This window comes from Erithacus rubecula, assembly GCF_903797595.1.
Source record: "Erithacus rubecula genome assembly, chromosome: 1".
NCBI lineage: Eukaryota > Metazoa > Chordata > Aves > Passeriformes > Muscicapidae > Erithacus > Erithacus rubecula.
This window is the reverse complement of record NC_136658.1, coordinates 4,287,253-4,306,920: the sequence shown is the minus strand read 5'-3', so window position 1 is coordinate 4,306,920 and position 19,668 is coordinate 4,287,253. Positions and strand designations below refer to the sequence as shown.

At 45.2% G+C, this 19,668-nt stretch overlaps 1 protein-coding gene across 4 annotated transcripts; it reads right to left on the bottom strand.

The window, feature by feature from the left end:
* Positions 1–742: 742 nt before the first annotated feature.
* Positions 743–13,632, bottom strand: CD2 (CD2 molecule; the record flags this gene model as incomplete). 4 transcript variants are annotated; one of them, XM_079308800.1, is made up of 8 exons in its annotated part: positions 13,381–13,632; positions 12,394–12,517; positions 11,802–11,894; positions 9,785–10,045; positions 6,745–7,047; positions 4,495–4,737; positions 2,348–2,467; positions 743–954 (listed from the first exon to the last, which is right to left on the bottom strand). In XM_079308800.1, the coding sequence occupies exons 4-8, from the start codon at positions 9,843–9,845 to the stop codon at positions 743–745; spliced, it is 939 nt and encodes a 312-aa protein (XP_079164926.1). In that variant the 5' UTR covers positions 9,846–10,045; positions 11,802–11,894; positions 12,394–12,517; positions 13,381–13,632. The 4 variants fall into 4 exon arrangements, with proteins under 4 accessions (XP_079164926.1, XP_079164927.1, XP_079164929.1 ...); XM_079308801.1 differs by lacking the exon at positions 12,394–12,517; XM_079308803.1 differs by lacking the exons at positions 11,802–11,894; positions 12,394–12,517.
* Between the last annotated feature and the right edge of the window lie 6,036 nt (positions 13,633–19,668).

The following is a 19,668-nucleotide window of genomic DNA, read 5'->3' as shown; positions in this document are numbered from 1 at the left end:
AAGAGACTGTGTAGCACATTCTCCTGGCCCTTGTCAGGACAAAGAAGCTTCACAGAATATTGTCTCATCCACTCTTTGAAATCCCAGTGGTAGAGAACTCCCAGAAAATTCTTTCAGTATTACATTTAAAAAATATAAAATACTAACCCAACTCTCCCTTGCTGCAATTCAAGCTCAGTTTCTTTGGTAAACAGTGGAGAAAGGGAAAAGTTTATCCTTTTCCCATTTGTGTTTAGCCAACACAGGTGCTTCAAGGCTCTCACACGTCCTTTCAGTCTTTTCTTCTCTGCATTGTATGACACAAATCCTTTCAACTTCACACAAATATTTAATTACACAGAGCTATTTTTTGGTCCAGGAGGCCATGTGTTTGATGCTGAAGCCAGAGAGGTGTCCTAATGTGTGGCAGGAGACAAAACTCTGTAAGATCCATTGGTCCATTTTGCCTCAGTAGCACTTTACCTTCTTCTTGGTGAAAACCATCCAAAAAGCAGGAAGAAAACGAGGTGCAGTGAGAACAGGGGAAGCACAGAAAGGCACAGTGCTCCATATCCATATCCTGACATGAAGGCACCCACAGAAGCATGGCCCCAGGGATGAATGCCCATCACCTCGAGTCTCCCCATCACCGTTCTCTGCACCGAAAGCTGCCGTTCCATGGCTGAGCATCGCAGGGCTGGCCAGGAGGGGCTCAGCCCTTCTGTCCCCAGGCAGTGGTGGGGCAGAGGGGCAGGGTGGGCTCTCAGGGCAGCTCCCTGGGCAGGTTTGGGGTGCGTGGCCGGGCACGGGGCCGTGGCTGGGGCCGTGGGGGCGGCGGATGCTCCAGGGGCTGCGGGGGCAGCGGCCGCTGCTGCACGCTCAGATGCTTTGGGGGGGCTTTGGGTGGGGGCTGGGGCAGCTCCCGTGCCCCCTTCTCACTCTCCACGGGCAGGATGTGCATGGCTCGCTCCTCCTCTGCAACAACAGCAGGGCCCCACAGTCAGATTTGCACCAAGGAGTCAGAAAAAGCAGGGAAATGCCTTGGGCGCAAGCAAGGAAAAGCCAAATATTGGTTTTGAAGCTGCTGCTTGTTGGGAAGGATAAGGATGTGACAAGAAGGTCTCACATATGTGTGTGTTGAAGTCAGTGAGTTAGGGGTCTCCCTGAATTCTTCAGAGAGAAATCAGAGTGCAGGGATTGAATAAGTTTTAGAGTGAGTTTTAATGCTTTTAGTAAGTGAAAGGTCTCAAATGCCACAGTAGCAGTGAGTATTCTAGTGAAGGTTGAAACACACTGATATCCTCAGTGGAGGCTCCAAGCCCACCCTTGTAGACAGGACTTGGACATAATAAAGCTATAGTAAGAATATTGCTGACATTTCTTAAACAGAACAAGATAGAGTGATGCATAGTGTTATACATAACCTGGTGTGCTAAGAAACTAGAATTCCAATAGGTTAAGGAGTGATGGTTTGAGCTTGTTTGAGTTTGTTGGAAAAATCCTGTATAAGACTATGTATTGGGAGTTGTTGCTTTTAGCCATTGTGGCTTTAGCCATTTACTTATTGACATTGCTTGTCTGCTTGCCTGTTGAGACTGATGTGCTTTGTAATAAATAACCTGTTTAACTATAAGCTGTTTTGCTTATTTAAGACTACCTGACAAGTAGGAGCCATAGAGCTCTGGAGTTTGGTGCCTTAGAGCACTGGAGGTCCAAAGAACCCCACATGTATGTATAACAAAGATTTTTGAATGTAGAATCTGAAGAAGGTATGGAAATGATAGCAAGTTTGGATATAGAAGAAAAGAATTGCTGAGCCAGTCTTGCTGGGTAACTAAGAGGGCAAAGAGCAAGAGAGTTGGAAAGGGCTTTGATGACTCTGAGCAAAGGATAAGTCCATCTCAAGCAAAAGATGTTTTTACCAAGCAGAAGGATTTTCACAGACAAACAAAAAATACCATGTTGCAAGTAGAGAAAATACCTCAGAATTTTCCACTGCAAGAAAACTGAAAAACAATTTCTAGCATAAACTGTAACATCCTAACTTTTGGTGATAGGAGAATAGTAACATGAATAGGTAATGTTAGTAGTTAGGATAGGCTATAGGTGATAGCAAAGGTATTGATTGGTTGTTATGTAATGAGATGCAGAGTAGAGAAAGAAATATAATGCTTTGTAGCATGGATAGAGCAGAGCTTCAGGACACAGCTTGCCTATAGTCAGAATCTGCAGAGATTCACCATATGCTTAAACCAGGCTATTGCTCATGTCAGGACAGAGACTGCTCCTCACCACAGGGCTGCTGCCAGTGAGAAGCTCTGATATTTTTGATATTTAGATAGCAAAGCAAAGCCCCTTAAACACTTACCATGAGCTTCACGCCTTTTTGTTTTCTTCCTTCTGATACAATAAATAAGGCAAATCACAAAGATGACAAAGAAGACTGCACCTCCTGCTATGCTTAAGATGAGATAAAAGTCCATCTTGCCTAGTGAAGGGGATGAAAGAGGATGTTAGATGGAAAGCAAGAACTTGCACAACACCTACTTAGAATTCCCTATTTTTCTTCCATTGACTGCTAGGCAGACCAGTGGACACCTCACCCTTTTCCCTGTACACAGGGGGAAGTGGCTGCTCCTCTTTTGAGTGCTCCCTGATGGACTCAAATTCTGCAGAAAACTGAAACCAGAGCATTTGTGCATGCCAGTTCACTGTATTTAGATTGCCACTTGTTTTAGTTGCCAGTGTTACACCAAGGTGTATTTTGCTTTTTCTCTGCCTGTTTCTCCCAGGTGAGTGCAAGAGGAGCCCAGACAGATTCACATATAATTCCACTTCCATGAAAAGTTGGCTTTTTCCTGTAAAGGTCAAAATTCAAGGTGATTGGCCTCAATGCAGGACCAAGTGTTTACAGAGGCAGCAGGGTTAGAAGGAGGTCTGACTGCAAGATGAGGGATTTTTAATCTCCTATGGAGCTGGCAGGGTCCTGCCACAACACAGAAAAGTCTGCAGGTATTTAGTTTGGGTAGGAAGAGTAGTCCTCCATGGTTTTAGGGGGTTTTTGGTGTCTGAGAAATGCTGTATTTGTACCTTAAAGATGGCTGACATTTCTCTGCTAATGATGTGGGGAAAAAATAAAATAAAAAAAAAACCAAACAAGCTCTCTGACACAATTCATCCAGTGAAAAAAGAGCATTTCTCAGGGGTGAGAGAAAGTGAAATCAAAGTTGTCTAGACAATGGCCTGCTTTAAACAGAACTAATCCAGCAGCACTCTCTCATACCTGGCTCCAAAGTCCATGCCACACCCTGCTGGCTCCTTCCCAATGCCAACATCAACAGGACTGTGCAGTCCATCAGGTCAGGCAGCAGCAAAAAATACATTGCTTGGCTACTTTTGAAATCAGGAGGATTATTCCTGAGACAACAGCTGCACAGGAGAGCAGAGGCCATCCCGTCCCTCAGCTCTTCACCCTTCAGACAACCTCAGCAGATCTGGGATCACCTCAGTAAAGCCTTTATACCTCCCTTCTCACACCACAGGCTGTCCTTCAGACTTGGACTATCCCTAAATTCACTATCACAGAAATAGGTAAAAATTAGAAATACTGAGCCAGCTCTTGAGCCCCCCACAATTCTCCACCAGCTCCAGCAGGAATCTAGAGTAAGGGAATGCTTCAAGCAGAGCACTGCTGGATGGGTGGGATGAACCCAAGTCCAGCAAACCCAGGGACTTTTCCCCAGCACTGCACTGGAATTCTAAACTTTGAACTGAACACCCTGCCTAGTGTTATACCAGTGTGATCTGTCATTTGTTTATGCTCTAAATTTCAAAATTCCTGTGTGGGAGGATGAGCCTGTGATGACTTTTTTGCCTAATGAATCATTTTCAGCATGGCTCTACCCATTTAAAAATGCAATCCTTTCAGTCCCTCTGCTGCATCTCTGGTTTAGAAAGAGGAGGCTTCAACTGGATAGGAAAACCATGGTACATTTGAGCCATACTTATCTGCCCCCTGTAACCCTGGAGCAAAATGCTCCATAATTTTCCTCCTGATTTCTAGGCCAAGCTGCTTATTTTTCTCCTTGTGGGAGAACTCATCCACATCCATGTTTAGCAGGGAACCACCATATTCACAGACATGATTACAGAGAGGAGAAAAACACAAAGGATTTCCCCACAAGAGAAGGGAAGGAGCAAAACCCCTCTCCCATCCCACTGCCCTTGGCTCTGCCACCCTGCATCAGAAGAGGGATGCCTTAAGGGCAGCAGTGGGCTGGGAGCAGCAGGATGGGGAGCAGGGGGATGTGACAAGGCTGGAGAATGCCTGGCACAAGCATGATTTGCATCCTGGCTGCCCCAGCAGCAGCAGCTCCCAATAGCTGTGCTGGAATTAGACTCACAGTACTGGGTGATCTCTGCACTCCTGGCACCTGGGCCAGTCATACAGATGTGTGCAACTGCATCAGCCTGTGTGGTCCACCCTAGCACATTCTGATGAAGGAGATTTCTTACCTGGGCACTTAATTACTTTTTCAGCCATTTTTTCACTGACTTTGTTCTTAGCAACACATCTGAACGTCCCAGGATTCCACCCGTGCCATTCCAGCATTGTTGCATTCTTTTGGATTTTCTTGCCATTGGGTTGAGTCAGTTCTAGCATAAATGCTTCATCCTTAGCTTTCTGTTTTGCTTCACACTTGACAGATATGTTTTTATTCCCACATGCAGAGATGAGGATTGGCTGAGGGACAGGTTCTGAAAAAGAAGTGAAGGGACAGGCACATCTGAGAGACTTTCTCCTCTTGAAAGCCTCTGTTATTAAGCAGAACAGAGAATTAACCCCAAATCACCATCTAATGGGATCGCAGAAGAAAGAAGGAAAAATTAGATCTCTGATACAGAAATAACAAAGCAATAATAAAGAAAAAGCAGTGCAGTAGCCACACAGTTGGCCCAGTAAAGCAAAGGACAGCAGGCAGGTGAGGGGAGGAAGCTGAGTGGATGGAAGGGACTCAGTCACAGCCCCCTCCACCTCTGTGTTTTGGTACAAGTGAAGTTGGTCCTGTTCCACCTGTGTCCACCAAGAGAGATTTTCCCTAAAGCAGGAAGAACTATGAGAAGCTGCTTATGATGCTCTGTGTGCTGCCAGCAGCACTCTGCAGGCACCACAGCACAGCATGGAAGGCCATCAGCCCAGAATGGAGAGCACAAAACACACCTCAGCTCTCAATGAGGTTATGGCAGACAAAACTGACTTCTGTCTCTTCTTATGCCCTGAAAACAACATGCTTCCTTTTGGTTCCAGTTTCTCTGTCACTGAGACAGAAAAGCCTGCAGGGCTTCCCTGCAACTGGCTGGGACAGCAAATAGAAAATAATTATTTCTACCTCTAAGACCAGATAAACAAAAACATGCTGGTGCCACCTCTAGTTACAGCTGTGTAAGTTACAGAGATCATAAATTCTAAAGTAATAAGGACTGCTCATAGCACATGCAGTCAAGGTTCTCACCAGGACATCTGCAGCCACCCTTTCCTTCTTAAGCCCACTCCTCCTCTGCAAAATGGAACCTATTATTCAGGGAAACATCCCAGTGGGAAACAGAGTCCAGGTGCTGATAACAGAGTTGGGTGAGGATATCACAGGCACTCTTTTGTTTTTTAACAACTGTTTGTCCAGTCCTAGTAACAAAGGGTCAGCCTGGCTGACAAATTATTCCAGCACCCAACAGCTACCACAGGACTTCCAAAACCATGTGTCAGAGGCAGTGCAACCTCTGCTGCACAGCAGAGGAAATGATGCAGCACACAGCTGGGCTGGAACACTAACCTTGGCCTGAAATGACAACACCCCAGTGACAGCAGAGTGGCTTAAAACATGAGCAAGAAGCATCAGGTCCTGGTAACTTCCTGACTCTGTTTGAGGTAATAGCTCCCAAAGCAGTGAGGCACCCTCACTTCTCAGCAGCCCATTAGACACAGGGCCTCCCACTGCACAGAAACCCTGCTAAAGCCATTCCAGCTGTCCTTGCTGCCTCAATAAGGCATCATTTCTGTAAGCCCAGATGGAGCCACAAACTCAAGATGTTGACAAAGATGTGCAGATGACTGAAGAAGGATAGAACACAGCTATCCCCACAGCTATTGGGAAGATAACCTATGCTGTCCTACAGCTTAGAGGTCTGGAGAGGTCACAGCAGATATTAAGGAGCAGAATAGCCATGCCCATCATCCCTATTCACCCCAAAACCTTTGGGCTGCTACTGTTTCAATCTCTTAGAACAATATACAGCACAGGAATGGAGGCTGCCTCATGCTTTGAGGCTAAAATGCCCAGGAGTGTGCTTAGCTCTGCTTTGAACAGCAGAATCATAATTTTTGCTGTGTTATGCTATGCAAGAATAGGGTGCAGGAGTCCTCTTCCACTGCAAATTGAACTCCTATTGTGGTTTATCTCAGGGGAGGTGACTGCTGGCTGTTTTGAATGTTAGACCCTGCTGTCAGTGTGAATGTGTTCACAGCTGCTTTCTTGGGCACCTGCTGGCTGGCAAACCACAAAGAAGTCAGGGATTTGAGGCCAGGGCAAGAGGAGGGAAAAGAGAGGCAGACTGCTGTCAGTGGCAGGAAGAAAGAGATGTGTCCTGTAGAAATCCTCCCACTCCTAATCAGAAAGGAGGGCACAGAGCAGGAAAGTGGGACAGAGCAGAGAATATCAAATCTTGTTCAGCTGTACTGGGAACGGTGTGGGAAAAGCAGAAACTCACCCTGAACAGATAAGGTAATGTTTTCTTCTGCCTTCAGTTTTCCACGGAGGTAAGCCATCAGAGTGTAGCTGCCACTGTCCTGTGCCTGCAGGCTGTGGATCTGCAGGCTCCCGTTGCGGAGCAGGGCACACCTGCACTGCTCCTTGCCCACAAAGTGCTTCATGGTGTTCCCCCGGAGCTGGATCAGCCTCTGCCTGCCTCTGCTCCAGGTCAGCTGGTCCACACTGCCCAGGGGCAGGGCAGCAGTGGTGCTGAGGAGAGCTGTGCTGTTCACTGCCCTGTAAACCCAGCTGCTGCTGGAGCCTGTGCAGGGAAGCACAGCCAGCCCGTCAGGTCTCTCCAGCAGTCACACACGAGGTTGTCATTGTCATTTGCTGTGCCCCCCACTCCTCCCTGAGCTCTCTGCTTTACTGATGCCACCCTCTTCCCCTGCTCCAAAGCACTACTTCATTGCTCATTAGATAAATGCCAGCGTTCAGTTTAATTCTGAGAGGCAAGAGAAGAGTCCAGCTTTCAAAAGCTGAATTTATATCCTGGCTGATTTTCTTGGAGTGACTCTGATTGCCAAGATTAATGGCCTCCCATTCACTTAACATGAACTTAGCCCTTCCTGAGAAGGAGGTCACTTCTGTATTTTACACTTGGCACAGGCTGGTACCCAGGGTGCCCATCACTGCAAACAGCAAAAACATCCACGTCCCTGGACAGCAGAACCACAAGTGATTCACAAAACACAAGTCTCAGCAACCCCCAGTGACAGTAATGATGATAACAATAGTAACCCATGTCAAACTAGAATTGTATTCACTTGATTTTCCTAGCACAGGATCCTGATGGGGCAAGTAAGGCAAGAAGAAACAGCTACCAATATCCTGTGAACTGAGGGGGTGCAGGAGTCATTGCAAGAAAAGCAACTACCAAAAAACAAAAAACAACAACAAAGAAATTCCTTTGATTCCAGGTCCCTTCTCCAGAAGAGTTAAGAGCAGGAGCTTCCCAAAGGTGGTGTCAGGACTGGGAAGCACCTGAGCATGGGGCTGCCCAAGGGAATATTCATAAAAGCCAAGGTTACTGAACACCCATCATGTTTCTAGTGGGGATGGCACTCCTGGGGCAGTGCCTGGGTGCTCTCCAGCTGCTTCACTCATCATCCTTGCAGGTCCCATTCCTGGTGAGCCAGGACCTGGGAAACTTTGCTGGGAGGTCATTCCAAGCCAGGCACTGTCCCCACCCCCGTGGCAGGTGGACAAACCTGCAGGAGGAGATGGAAATCTGTGTGCCATGTCAGGTGGGATGAGCTCACTGACACTTGAACAGCCACAGCTTATTTAGTTTGTCATTTTCTTGTGTTCATTCCTCCTCAATTTACAGGGTGAAGCCAATCAGCAGGAGGAGGTTTTCATTCCCATCACCATACAGAGCCGATTCTGCTCTAATTTTATATATTTTAAGCTCTTTTTCCCCACAGAGAGAAAAACTGTGTTTATGCATATTTTTATTACAGCCCTTCTTTCCTTGTATCTAGGATAATGATAAATGGCACCACAGAGGGGAAACTGAAACCCAGTGGCTATTTCATTAAACTAACAATATTAGAGATAATCAGAGAACTAAAATATCATTCCTCTGCAAGAAGAACATTAATGCTCTAGTGCTTCTGGCAATTCACCACCTCCAAAGAGAGGTTGTTCTTTCAGCATTGCCTTTCTTGCAAGGTATTTGACTTATTTAATGAAATGTCCTGAAATTAAACTATCAACTAAACAGCCTTGGAAGCAGCTATGCCCCACACAGATCACACCACACTTTATACCCCAATATTTGAATTCTGATACTTGTTTCTGCTCAGTCATGGACAAGTATTTAGAGCTAGTAATAGGATTGTTTTGCACAGCAAAAGTTTTACTTACATTTACATTACTTATATTTTCTCTCTGAGAGTAAAGGAAAAAATAATCTGAGTTTTTAAGGATAATTCAATGGCATCTCTGTGGACCACTTTGACATCTCTAGCTATTAATCTGATCTCCATAGTCTTTCTAGTTGAAAGCTGAGTATTTCACACATATGATACTAAAATCTGTTTAGTTACTGAAACAATATTTCTGATAAAAATGCCAACTAAAATGTGCTCCAAAGGGCAGAAAGGTTTTAGCTGAGAGCCTACAGCTCAGTCACAAGAAAGAGTTAAAAGAAAAAGCTCCCATTGTAATTTTAGAGAAGGAAAGAAGTCTCTGGTACAACTTTCCACTCAAGGAAAATTATTTCTTATTTCTGCTGGGGAAGATGTTTTATAGATCGTGTATATATAAAAAAGAGAAATTCTTATTTATCTATTAATTTTGTTCTGAAGGAAAAGCAAAGCATTAAACAGCCATACATACAATCTTGGTGGAATGAAACAGATGAAAAAAAAATATATATGTAGGCTTGTATTGTCTCCATCTCTTAAAACCTTCCCTAATCTATGAGTTAACACCTTAATTAAGTTTTTAGATTAATATTTTAAAAAATAATGACAACAATAATGCACAAAATATAAAAAATACATGCAGTTCCTTGCTGTTTTCACATTTTAGCCTTCAACTCCTCTGAAGACACTGAAATACATCACTCTGTTAATATTTATGGAAGAATATAAATTGCACTTTCAAAAGATTTGCACATCTTTGATAAGAAAAGGAAATTACATGCGATAATGCACAGTGAACTGGATCTCTAATGTAGTACAAACTACCTCGAGGGCAGAAAGCAAACTGCATGCTGACATTTCTCATTATACATGTGTCAAATTAAGGCTCATTAACTTAAAACCAAAACCCTTTACAGCTTATTATTATTATAACTGCAATAGGAAACTCAGGTCCTGCCCTCCCCTTGGCTGAAAATTAAATCAAATAATAGCAATAACCCAGATGTCTTCACTCATTGGAAAAGTGGAACAAGTTTCTTATCAGTAGCAGCCCACCAAGTTGTAAATGCTTTAAAATGCAATGTTAACCTCAGCCCAAAAGAGCAAAAAACAGTAAGAAAAACTCACATTTTACACTGGGAAATAAAAGCAGCAAGCACTTGACTAGGAAAATCCTCCTAAAGTTCATTTTCAGGGTCAAAAAAAATCCAGTGTTGCCTTGTGTGATGACAGCTGCTGGCAGGTGGAAGGATTTTCTGCTGTGAGCAAGCAGAGATGGGACATGTGGGAGCAGCCTCTGTGCCCTCCTCCTCTCCTCCAGCACTTCTCATTTCTAGCAGAGGCGGAAATCAGTCTCAGCTGGGTGTTTTGTCTGCATGGAGGCAACATCTAGACACAAAGAAAATGGGCACTAAAGCTCAGGAATGCCCTGGAGGTTTGTCCTCCTCAGTGCTCACCTGAAGAGCTCGGCTCCAGCATCCACCCCAGTGGGAGGGATGCAGTTTTTGGGTGGGGGAGTGATGGGAGTCCTAAATCTCCTCCCCAGCCTCAGCAGCAGCAAGAGGAGAGCAAGCCCAGGACCCCAGTGAGGTGCTGGGCAATGCTTGGAAGGAGCCACACTTCCCTTGGGCACCATCAGGATCAGCTTTGCACCAACATCTGGTGTGTGAGAGGCTGGCCAGAGCCACAAGTGCTTCCTGCAGGCAGGGCCAGCCACTTCAGCAAGCTGGGAGAGGGATGAGCATGGAAAGAGAGGAGAAAACAGCCTTGGTGTAACCACCAACCAGCCCTGCAGCTGGCTGGTGTGGGAAAGACAAAGAAGCTAATAAAGCCCTTATTCCTGATGCCAATACTAAACAGATGGAGTGGTGAGGATTTTGAATCTTATCCTCACCAGCATAATTCCTCTGCTACAGCAGCCACTTCCAGTTTTTTGTCACAGACATAGGCCAAGAAAGAAGACAGAGGAAAATCCGTGGCACTAGAAATGTACAATAATAGATAAACCTTTCTTGTTCGTTCTTCCTCTACCTTGAAGTTTAAGGAAGGTCTTGTTAGACACCTCCCTTCTCCAGCTTAATCATTTTTTACTGGTACTAATGAGGTAAAAACACTCCTTGCAGGAAAGCCCAGCTTTTCTTCCTTCTTTCTGCTGTTGTTTCCTTACAAAGAACACACAAAGGAGGCACACACAAAAGGAGAGAGGAAGCAACAGCACAGATCACATTTCTGTGCCTGACCTCCACCCTCTGTGGCAAGGAACAAGCTGAGGGCAGGGGCTGCCACACTGGTATCTTCTCAGCCAAGCAAGCTGTGTCAAACTCCTGGACACATCTGCTTCCAGCCCAAGCACCTAAAGAGATTTGGGCAAAGGCAGCAATCTCAATTTCTCCTCAGTTTTTGGAGGTGTTTTGCTGGGTTCATCAAGCAGAGCAGAGCTGAAAACAGTGTCCATGCTCTCCTCAACTTTGTCTCCCTGTTTCTTCAAGGCAAAATCCCTCAAAGCCAGCACCTTATTCCAGGGTACCCCTACACATATTTCTGTTTGTTGGCATGTTCACACTGCCAACACTGGGGTGGGGAGTGTCCATGGTACAAATGAACTGCAAACTGAAAGATGTGTGAATGTGAGAGACAGAAGACAGGTAAAGCTCCACAGTGGTAGAACCAGGTGTGAAAGAATTCCCTGTATTCATAGTGAAGGCCACTACTTAGTGGGTTAGTGATTAACTAAGTTAACTTAGTTTATCTCACTTAACTTAGTGGATTAACTACTCAGTGATTAACTAAGTTAATCAGTTTGGGATGCCCACATGCCTCACACAATCTTCTAAGCTCACAGCTGAAATAATCAGACCAAAAGCCCCTGTGGTCCAGCAAACCATCCCACCAAACAAGGTAGGCAGGAGCAATTTGTAAAGGATGTGAAATGTCTGTCCAAAAATGAGCTCACAGTGAGCAGTGAAGAAGCACTTGAGAGAAGAGGTGAGGGCTCAGTGTCTGATGTCCCTTGGTCACTAAACACCACAGAGGTGACACCAGCCCTTGGCATTCCTGAGTACTTGGTGCACAAAATCCACTTGCAAGATTTTGGGTGACAAAATCCAAAAGCACAGCCAAGCCTGCAAAGGGGCACATCACTCACCTGCAGCAAGAATCCCCCATGAGATCCTGGCATGTCCCAAAAGCAGCCCCTTTTCTAACCAGCCTCAGAAACCTCCTGCACCATCAGACCCAGCTGGAGAGAGACAAATGTCTCCAAGCTCAGCCTTCCTGCAGATGACAACTGGGGAAATGTCAATATCCTGCCAGCTTTACCCTTCCCCTCTTGAGGAGCAGACAATGTCATGCTGCAGTCCTGGCTGGGCTTTGATCCCCACTTTAAAAGGGGGAAGGGATTTTTTTGGATGCTGCTTGGAAAGAAGCACTCTAAGCTGGACCTGGTTGAGTTAGACCTGTCCTTAGCATCAAGCTAAGGATGCTTAAGCCATGTTTAGCCCATTGCATTGCTACACATCCCCATCTCCTGACACCCAGGAGAGCAGGGGACTGAGCACAGCCTCAACAATGTGTCTGTGCACATCTTTGTTCTCTCTCTGTGGCATTGTTTCCACTGCAGAAGCCACAAACGCCCTGCACTCGTACATTTATTTTGTGGCTTGCTCTTTCCTTCACACTTCTGCTCTTTGTAAGACAGCACACAGTTTCCTCAGAGGGAATGTAAGTATCACACTCACATTTCCTTGTAAAGGTGGCAGAGTCCCCCACATTTTAAGGCAACATCTCAAGAGACAATATGCAGCTGTTGCCAGCTCCAAGCTCTCAACTTGGTGATGAGCCAATAAACATTCATGCCTGAGGCTTATTTTAAAAAAAAGAGAGAGAGACAAGAAATATTGTTATTTAAAAAACTGTTATTTGATCTACTAGAAAAGAAAGACTACAAAAAGTAGATTTATAGCCCATCCAATAGTTTGTACCATCCTCTCTGGTATAAAACTTAGGTTATGGTAAGTGGCATTTGCATGTGAGTCAGACTTCCTGCACTGAGCATCACCCAAGACCTTCACACCTCCAAATTTCTCACCAGGCCTTTGATGAGACACAAAGTGTGAGGAGAAGATAAAAACGTGATTTTAATTGGAATGTCAGATGGGTGCTATGTGGAGGGGAAGCTTTGGGAAAGAGTGACTATTCCTGGGAGCTCTCCTGGGTTTGCACCCTGGTTTTTATCTGGGGTGCCCTGGATGGCACATTCCCCTTTCCTGTAGCTTTTTACAAAGCAGGAGGAATTGTGGGCAGTGGCTGGAGCGAGGGAGAAGCAAAGTCAGCCCTAGCAAGGGGTGCTGCCCTGCACTATGAAATGAAAAGGAACTTTTGTCTCTATGTAGAGTTTCAGCCCTTTGGTTGATGAAGGACACATTCTGCCTCCCTCACTTCTGCCTTCACAGGGCCAAGAAAGGGAAAACTCCAGCTTGAGTGCAGAGGAGGAAAGATGAAGATCAATAACTCAAAACAGAGCTTTAGCCAAGGGTTTGGCAGGAATGCTGACTCAGTGCCTCAGAGCTGACTGAGAGCACTGTACCCAATGGAAATCTTCCAGAAACAGTAACACACACATAAACACTCTACTGATACAGTTGTCTGCACAAACATTTTTATCCTTCTCTCAAGAAAAGTAAATTAACATTTTCAAGCCATGAATCATGGAGAATAGCCCTCACCTGATTATTTGAAGAGACATAATTCTCCTGTGATGCCCATAATCCCACACAGAATCCTAGAATATTCTGAGGTGGAAGGGATCCACAAAGATCACCAAGTTCACCTCCTGTCCCTGCATGGGACAGCCCCAAAAATCACACCCTGAGCCTAAAAGCATTGTCCAAACAGCTCTTCAACTCAGACAGACTTGGAGCTGTGACCACATCCCTGGAGAGCCCATTCCAGTACCCCAAAAAGCCCCTGGGGACAGGGCTTTTCCCTGGTATTTAACCTAACCCCACCCCAGCACAGCTCCATGCTGTTAAACCTTTAGCCCCAGGTGTTCTCTCTCAGTCACATTTTCTTCTTTTCGAGCTGTAAGCATGTGTCAACAGCCAAACCTCACAAAAAACACCTTTTATTTCTGATCTGAAAGAACATAACCCTCCCAGACAAAGCAGTCTGTGGTTCCCAGCCACGACTGGGGCTGGAGCAGATGGCAGCATCCCATCAGTTATTCCTGCAGATGCTGCACTTCAGTCTTGCTGATGATTCCCATCATCTGGAATGGCCCTAGATTTAGGACCTAACTTCCAGCATCTTGTTCTAGTAAATTCAGTGACACTGCTGCTGCTGTAAAAGGTGTTGGCTTGCTGGCATGCTGCAATCAATCTGTCTTATAAAGGATGCCAGATAAATGATCATAAAAGCCTCTTCTACTCTTGGCAGTGGTAAATACACAAAGACCTGTATTAACTTCAATGTGCCCCTTCATCACAAGAGAGTGCATGAACTAGCTGCCCAAGAAGGATAATAGAAGAACAGCTGCTCCTCAAAATATATCCAGGAAAGCCAAGCTGTTGCTACCATCTAAGCAATCTTTTGCACAAGATCAGACACTCCCCAGAACCATCAGCTTGATGCATGCATGTACACCTGATGTTTTGTACAGTATTTTATTCCACTACAGTATTATAAATTCAGAGAGGAGAGAAGGGCAGCTGGAAATGGGTAGAAGTGATGGAGGAGGCTGAGCACAAACAGCTGGATAATGCATTTCAGTACTAAGCACATTTATTCCTAGGAGTGGCCCTGGATAGCCTTTATACAGTTCCCACAGAGAAGGAAGGTCTTCCCTGCAAATGCAAGACTTTGCAGAAACCTTTCTGAAGCATCACAGTGGATGCTAAAAGTGTCTGTAGTTTTTATTAGATGCTGGACCTGTGATAGAAAAATAAATAAATAAATAAATAAATAAATAAATAAATAAATAAATGGCCCAACATGTGGCATTATGCATACATGTAAGGATGCTTGGCTCTTGTTACTGGGAAATTAAATTTCTCAGAAATACCTGAATGACCTGTCAGCACAATCCTACAAGTTTCCTGTGCCCTGTGAACCTGGTTTTGGCCTCTCTGATGTTTGCCTGTCCCTATATTTAAGTGCATCACCTCACCTAGCCCTTCAACCTCAGAGTGCAGGGACAGCAGAGTGGCAGGATGGGGCCAGAACACCACATCTGCAGCAGCAGCCACACTAGTGCTGGCAAAGAGCTTTTTCCACAGCAGGGGAAGGCACAGGCACAAAGCTGCCCATCTTTCTAAATATTTATGTCCTATAACAGTGGTGGGAGTTTTCACCACTTAATTGGTGATGTGTCTCAACCTCTTCTGCCTTCACTCAGAGCCAGGATTAAAAATACATGAAGAAAACTGATTTTCTCATGTTTGGGCTTGGCTGTTTATCAATTCTTATCCAACAGTACAGAGAGTTCAGCAGTACTTCTAGCTACCTGCTAGAAGTGAGGAAAATGGAGGAAGATCCAGCTGCTACAAGGTCTCTTAAAGCTTAACAGTCCAATAGGGAATTAACACCTAAGTTATTTATACTTTTAACCCAGTAACTAAATTCCCATGACCCTCAGTGTGACACTGACTGACCAACCAGAAACTACTGCCTGAAACCATAAAGAAGGAAGAAGAAGGACGATGAACACCCAAAAAGACAACACCCCAAATCCTCCATATTTTCCCATCCCTATGTTACAAAAACATTTTAAACCCATCACCATGTGATATGACACACTTCTATTTAACTACACACTGTGATTTTAACTCCATCACTCAAATCTGGAAGCTTTCTCCAAGGTCTCAGGTCAAAAGCAGTGTTCTCCTGGGGGTTATTGCCTGACAGCACAGAAAGCTCAAAAATCTCATGTTTCTGGGATCCAACAATGTCCCATAGGTGCTGTTGCCTGCCAGGAAGAGCAATGGCTAAGGTGCTGTGTCATTGCATTTCTGAGAATTTCTGCTTTTTGAGATGCCAGTGGGGCAGGTGCAGGATGTTCTGCTGATGCAGGTGAGCACCACGTGGGACATGGGTGGCAGCTTGTGGCTTTTCACAGTATTCCAACAGGGCAGCTCCTTCTGCCACACTGCTGACAGTCAGAGGGTGTCCCCATTCTTTCCAGCCACCCCTTCACGTTTCCATCATGGAAGATCAACCTTTCTGTTAATTACATATGTCCCCTGCTCCCCACATGCACAGCTTTCAGTACAAAATTTGCTGAACTTCAGCTGACACTTTGCAGAGCAGGAAGTTCACAGTGCAGCCTCAATGGAAAGTTACTGTGCATGCCTTGTGCCCTCACAGATAGGATGCACTGGGTTAGAACCACAGCTGCCATGGTTATTTGTGTTATAGTGATATCCCTTTAAGCTCCTCAGCATCAGTAATTCAGTGTAGAAAAAGCATCTACTTTCCTCTTATGCTGAGGCTGTTTAACCATTGGGACTTTTTAAGACAGATGAGATAAAATTTATGGCAGCGTTGACTCCTCCTGATTTTCTCTCCATCAAAGAAGGGCCTTTTCATCTGCATCTGGCTCTCCAGAGAAAGCTATAAACAGATCTTTCTATTGGCCAAATAACAAAGCTTTAAACACTCAACAAAAGCCATGGAAACAAAGTTCCTTATCAGACACTAAAAAATCTGAAGGAAAAAAGTCCCAAACTCTCGACAGCTGGGCAGAAATGTGTACAAAGAGAAGCTAAAATTGCACAGCTTTCACTGTGACCTCCTATGGCAGCAAGAGGAATCCTGACCCAGCTTGTGCCCAGGCAGGAAAGAGAGCTGGCACACTCTTACCTGTGTTAGGGTACCTAAAGGCTGGCTGGAGTCCTGCCTTTCCATGACCCCTCTCCCATCTCATCCAGAAAAACCCATTTCAGAAAGTGGTATCAAGATAAAAAGGCTGGGAGGGATTTTCTAGAATGAGGAGGTGGAGGAAGAAGAAAGGTTATTTCCTGTTGGCTGCTATCAGATTTGGGTTTACTCCCCTGCATGGGCACAGCACATTCTGAGCCATTTCTCCTGCAAATGGCTCAGCAGAAGGACAGAGAGGAGTGAGGAGCCCCTGCAGACCCAGAGCCCTGCCCAAGGGCTCAGAGGGTCTGTGATGTGCCACCAGCTGAGGAGTGCATCTGTCTGAGGAGCACCATCCATGACCAATGCCAGGGAGAGCAGAAAGCAACAGCAGCTGCAGCTTTCTGGAAAAAACACTTTGATGCCTTGGGTTTTAGCTTTTATATTTTTCAGAATCTTTGCTGCTGGATGTGTAACTCTGAAACTTCATATTAGGTGTTAGTAAGTTCTCTTCACAGGGTAGCTGGACTAAACAATCCCTTCCCAGCTGGAAAATGAAGGATAATCTGTACCCAAAAAGTATTAACAGAGAAGGGAAGGGGGCAAGCCAGGGGGCTGAGAATTCATAGCCTGGGGCTGTGGCTGGATAATTAACCCCAATATGTGGATGAACCAAAACTTGTAAAAGTGTAAGAACTCATGACTGGGATCTATCTGGGATTTGATTTGGGTGCAGCCCTGGCCAGGCTCTTGCACTGCCCAAGGTGAATCCTTTCAATAAATTCCTGTTTTATTCCTTTTGCTCTGCCTAGTCTCTGTTCCAGGTCAGCCTTTCCAGGCAGTTCTGTCCTTCCTGAAGAGTTTGCAGAATGATGGAGGACAGACCTTTCATGAAACCCCTGCAGCCTCCCCACCTCTTTAAGGGATGAAGAATCATCTCTGTCTGCCATTACTCATCACCATTTCTGTCATGAAGCCCAAGCCCTTTCTTCCCTCTGGATCCTGCACAGCAGTCACTGAATCTGTGTCATCACCCCCTCTCTCAGCTCATCCTGACACAGCAGAGGCAGCAGCAGAGGCTGTGCAGTGCTCCTGCCCCAGGCTCAGACTGGCCCACCCAGCAGTGTGCTGGAAATATGCAATTTAAATAAAGGTATATAATATTACATAATAAACATTTTAAAATTTGAAGTTTTACAATATAACAATATATTAAAAATAAAATAAAGGTAGTGCTCCTGCTCCAGGCTCCATGTGCCCCCTTGGAAAAGCCTCCACCAACTTCTCCAGTTGGCCAAGGTGAATAAGACTGACATTCACACACCATCCTAAATGACCTGACACATCTCTGAGTCCTACCCCTGCTTTCCCAAATTCCCTGGGTCTAGGTTTGCAGGTTGTTTCAGAGGAGAAATCTGATGCCTATTGCTTTTTGTTTGTTTGGAGATATCTTGTTACATGTCTTTTCAGTATAAAAAAAAAAAAAAAAACCAAAAAACTTTTAAAAGTGCTTTGCTCCTTAGTTTAAGGAAAATATGTTTTGCCCTCAAAGGTCCCAGGCACAAACATATCCAAATACTAATCCAGGCTTCTGGAATGACACACCATGGAATTCTGCTTCCACCTCAGACAGAAATGAGTGATGCTGCCTTTTGGGGCATCTCACTCCTGCCTGGTGATAATACCAGTTTGGATTTTACAGCACCACCAGAATTTGCTGTTTCATTTTTAAAAATGGCTTTAAAGATATCTCATGTGTGACACTGCCTGCTACAGGTTCATTACACATGAACCACCTGTTTGCTTATTTTGAAATGAGCTGTAATAATTCATAACAAATGACATGAACTTACCATGTACATGCCTAAAATCTAGAGGTTGGGTTTTTTTCAGCTACACAGAGATTTCTATCAGAAGTTTGCACATCTCTTCAGTACAGCAGATATTGTATTGCTATTGTGAACTGATCATTATCAGCTTTGTCTATCTGCTCTCAGACTCACCATCTTCTACTCTTGTTGTTCCTGTAGAGCCAAGGGTGACAGGGTGGGGCTGGTCCTGGAGCTCCAAAAAGCTGCTGGCTCTGTCCTGGTGTCTCTGCTGCAGTGCTGGGCTCTCAGGCAGCACCCCAAGGGATGCACACACAGCCATGGGACATCAGGCTTTGGTAGAGGTTGAGAAAAAAAGCTCTGTTTCATTACTGGGATGTGGGAGCTTCTCTGACATTATAGTTTTGTGGGGATGAGCTCATCCTGAATGCTAGAAGAAATCTAAAGGGATCCTTCCATTTTCTCTGCTCACCATTCTACAACACATCTCTTGCTTCCTTTCACTTTCACTTTGATCTTATGTCAAATAAGTTCATTCTCTGCTCTCCTTTTGTATTCATAAACTAAATTAATTACATGATGAAAAGACTACATATTGCATTTCATGTCAGTTGCTGCTTAGCACATGCTACAAGCAAACTGCTCTTCCCACCAGGAAAGATTGACATGGATACAAATCTAAACCTCTTTTCTGTACAGTGCTATGATATCATATCAGATCCCAAAACATCCACATTTCCCATTTCCTCATCCTGCCAGCACTTGATTAGCAGAGGGATGGAAGCTGCAAACTCCCAGTCATGAGCAGTGGCCAGAGAGGATGATGTGATGGTCAGTTCCCATCCCCTGGAAACCCAAGGACTCTCAGCAACCCAGAGAAGGCAGGGCTGGCATGGCACAGCCTCTCTGAAGGCACCAGAAACCCCAAAGAGGCAGCACAGGCACCTCTGGTTCTGGCCAAATTCCTGATAGCACCATCCACACCCTGATCTTCTGTCAGACCCAGGCTGGAAAGTGTCCCTGCTCTTTCCTGGGAGATGCAGAACTGGAGTCAGGCTGGAAAATGCCTGGAAATTCAGGCAGATGGCTTCTCAGAGTGCTGGATTCATACACTGCAGGGCAGGATCACCCATGCCCACATGAGGGTTCCAGGGATAAACCTGTTTTGGTAAACTCAAGGGATTTGATGCAATCCTGTCAGGACCTTGCTTTTACCCACAATCTGGGGCCCTTTGTCCAAGGCTGAGAACAAGCCACATCCTCCTCCAAAAGGTGCAATGCAGTCCAGAATCTCTCTCCAACTAAGGTGGTTTAGGTGGCACCAAAAAATAC